The following is a 12,298-nucleotide window of genomic DNA, read 5'->3' on the forward strand; positions in this document are numbered from 1 at the left end:
AGTTTAACAAAAATCTAATATCACCATAAAGTAATTTTATATCACAGTAGGGGTATTTTTTCACAACAGTGGGGTTTGCTTTTTTCTATTCTAAGCCCAAATATGTTTTCAATGTTTAATGTGCACACCTCTGGCTGTTTCGCCAAGCAAATTTATAAAATCCCCATTCCGTGACAATATCTGCTTTTCCTTGGAGGCCAAAGAGGCGTTTGAAGCTGGCGTTGAGCGGTGTGTTGTTTTTCTTAAGAAAGTTCTTATTAATGTTCTTCATGAATTGCACTTACGAGCATTCTAATGGACTTCTGGAGAGAAGTCTCAATGAGACCCCTTTCCATTTACTGAGGTATTTAAATTCCTCATGGTACATAAAAGACTAGGTTAAAAGGTTATTCCAGGCCAGATTCTGCCTGATCAGAGGAGAGGGTTGACAGAGGTGATGACACGGTCTGTGTCACAGAGATGAGCTTTGCAACAACAATACCACAGAGGCACTTGCGTCATCATGAGGTGACCCCTGACCACATGACCAGCTCCAGTTACCCTGTATGTCACACCTCACACAAACATGCATGTTCCTTACATGGTGAACATAGATCAAGAGTTCTGGATGTGGGTAGCTGGCATAAAATATATTAAATATAATTTGAATATAGTGGGGAAAAAATCCCTTACACGTTCTAATACATTTCTTTAACCTGAATCTTGACGTTTATAATGTTGATGATGGTTGTGATGTCATAACGATGACAATTCCTGAATTACCTATTTTTGAATAATTGGTCTGAGTGGACTGAGGAGGGAGATTTTGAGCATTCCCATGCTTTCAGCTTCAGTTTTCTCATAACATGTGTATCTTTTCTTTGTGATTTGTGTCTGTTTACGAGTCTGTAAGGAGTGAGTCAACGCATCCACTCATTTTCCATCTGACAGAGCTCATATATTTATCCTGCATCACTGACGCTCTCAAACACACATCTGTTACACTGATCACTGGGTAAATCTATACATACTGGTGGACATGTATATAGCAGGGCATATGAGTGAGCTGAGCTAACGTCAGGGTTAGGCATTCCCCTCGTGACCGTACCTTGTCCCAAAGCAGCCTGGTGCATGTCATGCTGCGGCCGTGGCATGTATATGGTCATGCAGGGTCAGAATTATGAATATCCAATTTAGCGGACAGGACCTCATTGCATGCCAAGTAAAATGTAAAATACTCACTCAATTCACTAACTTAAGCAGCCAAACTGCTCTGTGTTACAGCTCCCCATAACTAGGAGAATGGGATGAGAAAAGCTGACCCTGGATCAGTCACTCCACGCAACGTTCTACATCGATTGTGAATGCTGAGAAAATGTCTTATTTTCGAATTTTTTATAATAAACAAGTACTTGGATTTATGAAACAAACCGTTTTTATTACATTTTGGTAAGCATCGTGGATCAACTCAAAACAAGCGTGCACTGAGATGACTTAAGTGAAAAATATAATTTTATTATCAGACACATTTCTTGAACAGGTTAGGCTAGCATTCCCCACTGAATTTTATCCTGTCTTTGGAAAAACATCTTAAGTTGACTGACACTGTCGATGGGCACAGCACATGATGACATATATGATGCAAGTTCAAGTGTTGGACTTTGCTGCTTTAGGTAAGACAGTGGTTATTCTTCATTATTCATATTGGCTGCCATGTAGATGGAAAAACAAATCATGCATATTCATGATATTGATTCTTTATTATATAATAAAGAAATTTAGAAAGACCTACAGTACTCTCTAATTAGATGATTGTTTGGTATGTTGTTTTGACATGAGTGTTGTACAGATGCTAGCATGAACTGTAATCTCTCTTGTATGCAAAGGATGGCTTATTTGTATGGAATGCATAGCAGAAGAGAAAGTGGCTATGAGAAAACAAATGCATGCAAAAATAATGCAAAAGCGTTTAATTAAGCAATATTCGAACGAGTTACTTTTAAAAGCAATGTTACCAAACACTGTTCTGAAGTTATATTATAGGTGTGGGTGAGAAACAGATCAATATTTAAGACCTTTATTGCTTGAAATTCTCCTCCCTGCCCAGTAGTGGGCGATTTGCATGAAGAATGTGGATCAACAATAACACAAGAAGAATAAATGTGAAAGTGATCTGTTTCTCACCCACATCTATTATATTGCTTCTGAAATTATGGATTTAACCACTGGAGTCTTATGGGTTACTTTATTACTGAGCTTCAGGGTGGGGGGTGGGGGGGGCATCTAATTATAGAAAGTAGTGATTTGCTTTTCTCAGACATCGGGGTAAGTTCAGTATGAAGTCATAATAAACACTTTAAAAAAGTTTGGGAGATGCTTCCTGTTAAACTAAGAGTGTCTGAGGTTTCATTTACTTCAAGCAGGGTAGTCAAAATGTCAAATGTTAATATGAGTGGATTGTCTCTCTCCACGTGGAATGTGAATGGGTAAGTAAGAGCAGGGGAGTCATTACACTGATGAGTAAACATCTACAATTCAAATGTCTCAACAGAGTAAAGATAAATTAGTCATCATTATTAATTGACGATCAATAAATTTGAGTCATTATTGTTTTTCAATATTCAGGGACAAAGTCTTATATTGGATAATATCTATGCATCTAACATTGATGATCAGGGCTTTTATATAGATCTTGAAGGGATGTTGCAAGCCGCGGGCACCCCTCATGATATAATATTGTGAGGAGACTTTAATCTTTTGATAGAACATTGGAAGCAACATTGACGCTTCATAGGATGTCTAAAAATCTTGGTCTTACAGATATTTGGAGACTTTGTACCCATCTGGTAGGGTCTATACATTTTTTCATCAGTCCATAAGATTTACTCTCTAATATATATAATTTTTATATCTAATTCCCTCATTTCATCTGTCATTGATTGCTCAATTGGAAACATTTTATTCTCATATCATGGCCTAGTGTGTTTAAAGGTGTTGCCACATATGAAGAAAAGGAAATCATATAGTTGGCACCTTAATGTATCCTTCTTGCAGAATCCTGAGTTCCAACAAATGCTTAAGGCTGAAATCAATGTCCAACTGGTCCTCAGTATCCTCTGTGTGTGTGGCTTGGAAGGCACTTAAGCTGGTTCTTAGGGGCCGGATCATACAGTATGCCTCATTCACCAAAAAATCCAAAGCACAAGAACTCATGGAATTGGAAGGGAATATTAAAAGTGCAGAGGCAGAGCTGAAGCGCCGAATGTCATCTAATGGCCTTGATTGACCCGATTGAAATACAGATATAATACTATTTTGTTGTGGAAGGTGGAGTTTTGGTTATTCAGGGCAAGACAGTCATTCTTTGAGTCAGGCGACAAAGCAGGGAAACTTCTGGCTAGATATATATAACGGAGAGAGTCTTTTTCTACCATTCCCTCAGTGAAATCTGCTATTGGTGAAATATTTACCTCAGTCACAGATATTAATAATGCTTTTAAAGAATTCTATCTTGATCTTTATAGTTCCACATCTTCATCTACTGAAGAGGATATTAGAAACTTTGTGGAACCATTAGAACATCCTAAACTGTCGGCTGAGCAAAAAAATTATCTTGCTGCTGAGATAACCTTGGAGGAGCTTGGTGAGGAAATTAAGGCCTTGCCTACAGGCAAAGCTCCGGGGGCAGATGACTTTGCGGTTGAATTTTTTAGATTATGCTACAGAACTGGCTCCACTTTTGCTAGAAGTTTATACGGAATCATTAAAAATGGAAAGCTTCCGCCAACCATGACACAAGCCCGGATCAGTCTGATTCTTAAAAGGACAAAGATCCAAGAGAAAGTCATACGAGTTTGAGATGGCATAAGGGTAAGGTAAATGATGAGATGATTGTCATTTTTAGGTGACCTATTCCTTTAAGATAACTGATGATTGACTAACTGTTGCGCTAGAAAATTTTATATAGGAATTCCTTAGTTAAAACCTCCAAAATATCATATAATTCACCTGTTGGAGTGAATGAAGACAACATTTCTGCATTCTGCATGAACTATTCCTAGAAAGGTGGGTGGAAGGCTGTTCTAGTTCAGTGTGTGACCGTTAAGGAACCCCAGACCAAGAGCATGATAACGCAGTCTTGAGCTCCATGATAAACATTCATCTCAGTGTTAGTACAGAGATGCTATCAGCTCCAGCCCTGCTTTTATTGCTGTTTTTTAAGCTATCTCCTACCTTCAGCAGGCATCACTGGGCAAACTTCAAAACTATCACATGCGTAATATTCAACTGTACACACTTACAAATGCTACTCAAAGAGCTTCGGTGAAAAGTCGAGAACGCAGCCATTTGGGCAAATATTTGATTGGCTGGTGTTATCAGCCTGTAAGGTGTGCTCAAAGAGAACTTGTGAGATGAGGAATGACCTGGTTAAAGGGCTCTTTGTGTACCTGTATCTTAAAGAGAACAGAATGTGTGTGGGCTCAATAGTGATAATTACAGCAGCATTTGTAACTTCATCAAGCCCATTTTCATTGATCAAATTTACATCGAAAGAACACGCATATTAATGTGAGGAGACAGTGGCACTATGTTGATGCTTGCAGCTCATGTATGCACATGGTTCTTTTTGTTTCAAAGGAACAGAAGAGTTGTAGAGAGAACTCTTGCACTGAACGAGTCTCTTCTCATCCTTTGTGCAATGAGGGTATTCATATGAACTCTACTACTGTGAGTAGTAAAGCAACGCTATAGGTCAGTTCTCACCACGGTATGTCTTTGTGTCCTTTGACTGAATACATGGAACAGCTTACATCACTACAGCGATTATCAGTGAGTCACACAGAGAAGCCCTGGACTACTGCCATGAAGGAGCCTCCCATTCACAATGCTGTATGTTAGCAGCAAGTATCTCAAAACAAGCATCTGAGAGGCCGAAACATCTCAAAGCTAAATGTGGATGGAACAGACTGATGCAATCAGTTTATTTAAAGTTCACATACATTTAGTTGCAAGTGTGTTGTTTGATCACTGACAGCAGGCGGACAAATGAATGCAGATACTTGATCCAGAGCTCATGCTATATTTAATACGCTGTAAAAATATTTACAAAAAAAATAAAATGTCAGCTGTGGTTGCCAGATTAATTATGAAAAGAAATACAGTAAAAATGTAAACAACTTTACAGAACAACCTGCACATTTTACAGTTAACAACTGTATATTTGACAGTGCTTTACCATCGTTTATATTATTAAATGATCAACTTAATATATTGACCTTCTGAAACTATGAAAATCTGCTTTTCACTTTATAATGTATTGCTAATCACTGTAGTTATTACAGAAGGGCAAATGATGACATGAAGTTCATCAACAGTGGCCCTTCCTGGAGCAATGACCAATAAACATGTAGAGACAGTGCTCAGTCTCACTCACACAAACACTAAATGCCATCAGGGTAAAACATGTGAAATTAAAATAATGAAATAAACATTAACTAAACTATATCAAAGATAACCCAAAGTTCCTTAATGATATTAAAAATAAGAGGAAATATTTATCTATTCCCATAATATATAATGAAATGTAATTGGTCACTCAGGGAATTCTGGGAATGTTTTTTTTTTTATCATCATTTTAACAATAATTTACTGCAAAAAGTACATGTACTCTCTTGTTAAAAATAATATACATTTTATCATTAATTATATGGGAAAATCATATTTTTACATCCAAAAAAATATTTTTTTACAACATTTTACCATAAAACTACATGTATTGTCTTTTTAAATATAATTAAAAATGTTAACATATATTTTACGGTAACTACTCGTTAACCAATTTACATTTTAAAATTATGAAATTGTTTTGGTGTATGGAAGCACAGTTTGCCAAGAAACAGCTCACCAAACAAAAATAGTTATGTGCCAAAAGAGGTAGAATTATGTTTAAACTGCTCAGCTTTAAAACACAGAAAACTTCAAACGAATGAATATTAATACAATAATAATGTAATTTTTCAATCCTTAAAACAGTCAATTATTTATCTTTATTTAACAAAAATGAATAAACAATTGCACATTTCTGTTGTAAGCCTGCCACCACATGGTAAGAAATGGAACAGCAAATGTTAACCAGCCACAGGCCAATGTGTTTTGGACTTTAAAAAGGGATAGTTCACTCCAAAATAAAAATTCTCTCATCATTTACTTACCCTCATGCCTCCCCAGATGTGTATGAATTTCTTTCTTCAGCAGAACACAAACAAAGATTTTTAGAAGAATATTTCAGCTCTGTTGGTCCATTCAATTCAAGTAAATGGTGACCAGAACTCTGAAGCTCCAAAAGCACATAAAGGCAGCATAAAAGTAATCCACACGACTCCAGAAGTTAAATCCACGTCTTCAGAAGCAATATGATAGGTGTGAGTGAGAAACATGTCAATATTTAAGTCTTTTTTTTTTTCTACCATTAATCTACTCTTTCACTTTTGCATTCAACTTCTTTTGTTTTTTGGAATTTCACATTCTTCATACACATTGCCACCAACTGTTTGGGGCTGGTTTCTAACCCACAAAATTATCATATCGCTTCAGAAGACATGGATTAAACCACTGGAGTCTTATGGATTACTTTTTTCTGCCTTTATGTGAGTTCTGCAGAAGAAAGAAAGTCATCTGGGATGGCATGAATGTGAGTAAATGATGAGATAATTTAGATTTTTGGGGGAACTATCACTTTAAATACTGTAGTATTGTTCCAAACAGTTTTTCTGCTAATATGGCCTTACAACCCCCAGTAAGCAATCTAAAGGTGAAAGCAAAAGTTTCAAAACATATTCTTTCATCACAAGCCCACACACACACACACACACACACACACACACACACACACACACACACACACACACACACACACACACACACTGGGGGGGTCCCTGGAGACCACAGTTTATAAAAAACCCTGCAATAGAGTAATAAGAATTGGGAGAAAATGTGCTCAATTGTCTTTCAAAATATTAAAATGCCCAAAAATCTTAATGACCCTAAAAAAAAGCTACATTTTCTTTAAATAGAAATATCCTTCCATATAGATTTTGGAACCCAGACATGTTCTTCTTAAAGCACATAGAGTACCTGTACAGGCCTGCCATTCTCTGCTCCGATCATGTTCCTCCACTCCAGCAAAGAGCGCTGCAGGTTGTCAAGTCCTGTTTCCCACAGCCTGACGTAACCTCCCATATCCACAGTCACCACCCCACCAGAGCCCAGAGGAGCCATCACTACATCTGTGTCTGACACCTTTGATATCCACACAGTGTGAGGAGACATGGAGCCGCTCCTGAAGACACAACAGTATGAGAGACACCATTCAGATCCACAGGAAGACTTTCAAATCCCCAACACTAAAATTCATATCAAATGTACCACACAAGTAACAGACTGGGAAAATGTCCAAAATGTTTTAAAAGCACTGCCACTCTAAGGTAAAGCAAACCCCATCATCTATTCAACTGAACAGAAGAGGGAGCTACAGTACAGTTTTATATAAAGGAGTCTGATTATGTACCTTGGGACTGGAATGTATTTGAGCATTCTAGAATTCAGGTCAGTCACTTCCAGGTAAGCAGCAGTCATGGGTGGTGTCTGGTGTGATATCTGTGGGTGAATCCATACTACTACTATCACAAAAAAGAGTTTGACGATTTCACAAAAAGCACATACAGTGGCCTCAAAAGTATTTGGACACTTAAGTCCCACTTAAAGGAATAATTCAACCAAAAATGAAAATTCTCTCATGACATCCCAGATGCGTACGATTATTTTCTTCTTCAGCAGAACACAATGGTTTTTAGAGGAATATTTCAGCTCTGTAGGTCCATACAATGCAAGTGAATGTTGACCAGAACTTTGAAGCTCTTAAAAGCATATAAAGGCAGCATAAAAATAATCCACATGACTCCAGTGGTAACAATCATATCTTCTATAGTGATATGATAGCTGTGGGTGAGAATTAAGTCATTTGTCATTATAAACCTTTGACCAGCCCTCATAAGTGCTCTTTGGCGATTTGCAGACATCGTGCTTTGCCACCAACTGGCCACGGAGGAGAATTTATAGTGAAAAAGGACTTAAATATTGATCTGTTTCTCACCCACACCTATCATATCACTTCTGAAAACATGGATTAAACCATTGGAGTTGTGTGGATATTTTTTATTCTGCCTTTATGTGCTTTTGGAGCTTCAAATTATTGGCCAGCGTTCAATTACATTGTATGGACCTACAGAGCTGAAATATTCTTCTAAAAATCTTCATTTGTGTTCTACAGAATAAAGAAAGTCATACACATCTGGGATGACATGAGGGTGAGTAAATGATGAGAGAATTTTTAATTTTTGGGTGAAATATCCCTTTAACTGTGGACTTCCTATATTCCACAAAGTTTGACAACTAGAAAGTGTCCAAATAATTTTTGTCTTAATTTTGAACAGTAAATGTAGTGTTTTAAAATGTGAAACTATACAAACTTACATTTGTGATGTATTTCTTGGAAATAAATGTTACTTGTTTTGATATTTCGTTATGTAATGAAAATATTCAAGTATTTTTAACTGTGGCTTAAGTGTCTAAATGCTTTTTGGGGTACTGTATATTTAAATAATATACATGAATACTTCAATGCTTTACCTTTTGGGTGCATTTTAGAAAGCGGTACTTGTGTTGGGGGCAGTGCTCGGACCACTTGATTGGCACTTAATAGGCAGACACAATTGACTCTTTTTGCAGGCCCTGTTCGTTTACTTGACCCAAAAAACATATCAGGTCCCCGCCCCTCTGTTATGGGTGACTGTCTCTTAAAGGTGTACTCTTCATTTGGGGACTGTGGAAACACAATGCAAAACATGTTTTATAATGAAACCAAGTCTACTCACAGATGTACACACATCATACTACAGTGTACTGAAAGAACGAACGACAGACATGTCATAATTGTCACCCACTATGAGATCTGGGAAGCGCACAAAAACATTAGCATAGGTGTTTGTATCGCAGAGGATGCGGTCGGGAGAGACGATTTTCTGTCCCAGGGCAGAACTCAGGTTCTCATTGGGCAGCTGCTCACTTGCGACCTCCTGAGGAGCAGTGGCTTCCATCCCTGAAGCACAGGACAAGACACACTGATTCATGAGTACTGAGACAAAACAGGCTAAAGAAAAAACTAAAGTGTATGTAACATTCAGTTATTTTGGATGCATCTGCTCAATGTGTTCAGAGGTATATAGGGCTTTCTTGTTTGGGCATGTTTTTCAGTCCTCAACATCACTCCAAAATAATGTGACCTTGAGGCACATTTAAAAAAAAACAAAAAAACTCAACACAGTATCTTAAAATGCAAGTTTATTAAGGCACAAGATGCTGAAATGCTGATGCATGTGCACATACCTGCACAAAAAAAAAAAAACTAATTACATGCAACATTTTAAATCATGCAGACAAAGCGCGTCCTGTGAGACATTAACAAACTTACATTAATATAGATTTTTTTGTCTAGAGTAGGCCAAAAATAAACTTCTGGAAATATTCCTAAATATTTGTGAAATATATGTGAAAGATATAAAAATAAAGCAAAATATATATTCTAAAGCCACTTTTTGTGTTTATTCTAATAAATTATAATTTGTTAATTGTCAGCCACAATAATGTGATATATTTTAATAGTCTGAATATTATATTTATTATATATTATTTATCATTATTTAAATTATTATAAATTAAATTATCTTCATTTGGGGCCTTTCTCTGCAAATATAGTTATTTTAAATAATTAGCCATTAATTTGATTAAGTAATCATCACATCATGTAATTAATCCGATTTAAAATTTGAATGACCCTAATATAATTATTATGCTTATACTCCAAACTGCTGTCGAGATATAATTACTTAAATGTTGGCTAAGTCATTTTTTTACATTAGTGCATAAAACTCAGAATGTGTTTCTGGGTCAAAGTGACTCACGTATGCTTAAGCTACCTTGAACTCATAGCAGGTGAAATATGGAAGGATGAAGGTTGACTTTGATTTGACCTAATTTTGTAAATGTTTTTTTCATAAATATCTGTCTGATAGTGTTGGCAAATCTAGGGACACAGCTGTGAAACCTCATTTAAGCTCTACATTAGGGTGCATCAAATTTGAATGGGAAATTTTAATTTCAAAATATCAATTTGGCTGGCATTGCATTTTGTTCCAATTAACATAAAAATGACTTTTGCAAAGTTTTGAGGAATTCCATTGAGATTTAGGGGTGCCACCTAACACATGAACTTTTGCGAAATTTTGAAAAATGTGCAATTTTTAGTCTAATTGCCAAAAGGATGACCTGGAAATGTTGAGTACAGTGAACTTTTATACAGTAACATGTTCTATAGGGTTATCAAAGTAAAAGTTGTTTGTTTGCCCTTTGGGCAACTTGGGCATTTCTCAGAATTCAACTTTCAAGATTTTCCATTAATTTGTCCTATAGACAAAATGAATGGAGGTCAATGGGACGTTCACGTGGCCTTACCCTGATTTTTGTGCAGCAGTGATGGATGCCGGACACACATATAAAGTTTAATGACTTTATTGTTAAACACAAGGGGCGATACTGACACACTTAAAAGAACAAACCCTCTCTAGTGGCTAACTCACTGGCAACTAACAGGGCCTAATGGTAAGAGCTGACACTAACTAAACTTCAAACTTAATTGCTCAGTCTGTGCCAGATTCTGCTCCACTGAGCAACATCACCAGGGATACAGAGAGAGGAAATTGAACCTGAACTCTGAACCTAGCCAGTGCGTCTCCCCCCAGATATGTCTCCCCACCCGCCACCCAAGAGTAACGGTCCTATTCAGGGATTAGCTTGCGTTTGCAGCGGCGAAGGTTAGGGTCATGTTCAACTGCCTGCAGCACATTCTGCAGGTGCTGCTCCTTCCTTGCCACTGTGACGAAGTCGGATGTGAGCTTGACGCCACGCTCAGCACAGTCATTGACCACGTTCATTGCACGTATATTGACCTCACTTTTTTTGAACGCATCATCGGTTGCCCATTCCTTCACATCGAGAAACATAAATTCTGGATCAATGTGCAGCTGGTGCATCCCAAACCAGCAATCCTTATTGGCGAGGTCAGCCAAGCTGGTGGTTGGCAAGAGGGTGGGGACCTTTGGCTTGCCAAAGCCAGTGCCAAAGCGCTGCTCAGGGATGTGCATGGGGAGATCAGCGGGCTTGTGCTCCAAGATCGCTCTGGCAAGTGCACGCTTGTAATCATTGGGGACCTTGCTGCTGAAGAGAGCCAGGGGTAGCATCTCACCTGTCAGGTACAAGCGATGCCTCTCCAGCGCCTTGATCGCTGATGCTGCAATGCCCTCATCTACAGCCTTGTATGCCTGCAGGTTGTGGTAGAGTGTCAGGTCATTCCAGGCAGCATCTACAGCTTTCTCGCAGGTCAACCACCACTTTGCATAGATGTGTGTAATGAAAATGGCAAATGTCCGAATCTTCGGCACCTGCTGCTGTGTGGTGATTGTGCCCTGGGGAAGCAACGCAATGTGCTGCTCCATCAAAGCCAGCTTGAGAGTATAGAGCAGCTTGGCCATCCATCGTGCCTTATGGAGCGCTCCCGGTCGTTAGAAGGTCACTGCAGTCTGCTTTTCACCATCTGCATCCAGAAACACAAGACACAGCTGCACAAACTCATGATAGTCACCTCGCTTGTGGTCAGTGACTTCTTTTGCGCACCTGACAAGTTCAGCACATAAATTGCCCAGGAGTGGTTGCTCATTGTTGCCAGGAATGTAGCAGGACCATTGGCTGCTGGATTCTTGTGGTAACAGGTTCCGGTTCTCTCTCAGACGTGTGAACAAGGTAACCTCTGGCGAGCGTGATGACTCCATCTTCAGGTCTGTGAAAACCTGGTTCAGGAGGACCTCCCCAATGTGGTGCCGGCACCCAGACCATAGCAGTGGTCGGCCCAGTGAGAGCTGTATGGCAATGCAGGCTGCTGTGAGATGGCCGGTGTTTGACGCAGTGGTGTCAAATGCCATGTTGACAACCTGGTCAGCGCAGCACCAGTCCTGCAGCAACTTGCATACCAACCGGGCAATGATCACTCCACATGCTTCATTGGTCTGCTTCTTATACGCCGGGACACCAAGCAGTTTCAGCCTCTCTGCATCTCCAACCACTACTGTAAGACGCTCCTCCAACTGGCGCACATTGCTGAGCATCGGAGTTAACTTGCTGTCCCAGTGTAGGGTGCACAATGGATGTA

The 12,298-nt window shown here is 38.7% G+C and overlaps 1 protein-coding gene across 1 annotated transcript in view; it reads right to left on the minus strand.

Moving 5' to 3' along the window:
• The window catches only part of LOC127658617 (von Willebrand factor A domain-containing protein 8-like), a 121,109-nt gene that overhangs the window by 42,788 nt on the left and 66,023 nt on the right, over window positions 1-12,298 (minus strand). The window contains 4 exon segments of the mRNA XM_052147990.1: window positions 7,114-7,318; window positions 7,547-7,623; window positions 8,663-8,860; window positions 8,982-9,136. Of these exon segments, the coding sequence (XP_052003950.1) occupies window positions 7,114-7,318; window positions 7,547-7,623; window positions 8,663-8,860; window positions 8,982-9,136 (635 nt within the window).

This window comes from Xyrauchen texanus, chromosome 18, assembly GCF_025860055.1.
Source record: "Xyrauchen texanus isolate HMW12.3.18 chromosome 18, RBS_HiC_50CHRs, whole genome shotgun sequence".
Classification (NCBI taxonomy): Eukaryota; Metazoa; Chordata; class Actinopteri; order Cypriniformes; family Catostomidae; genus Xyrauchen; species Xyrauchen texanus.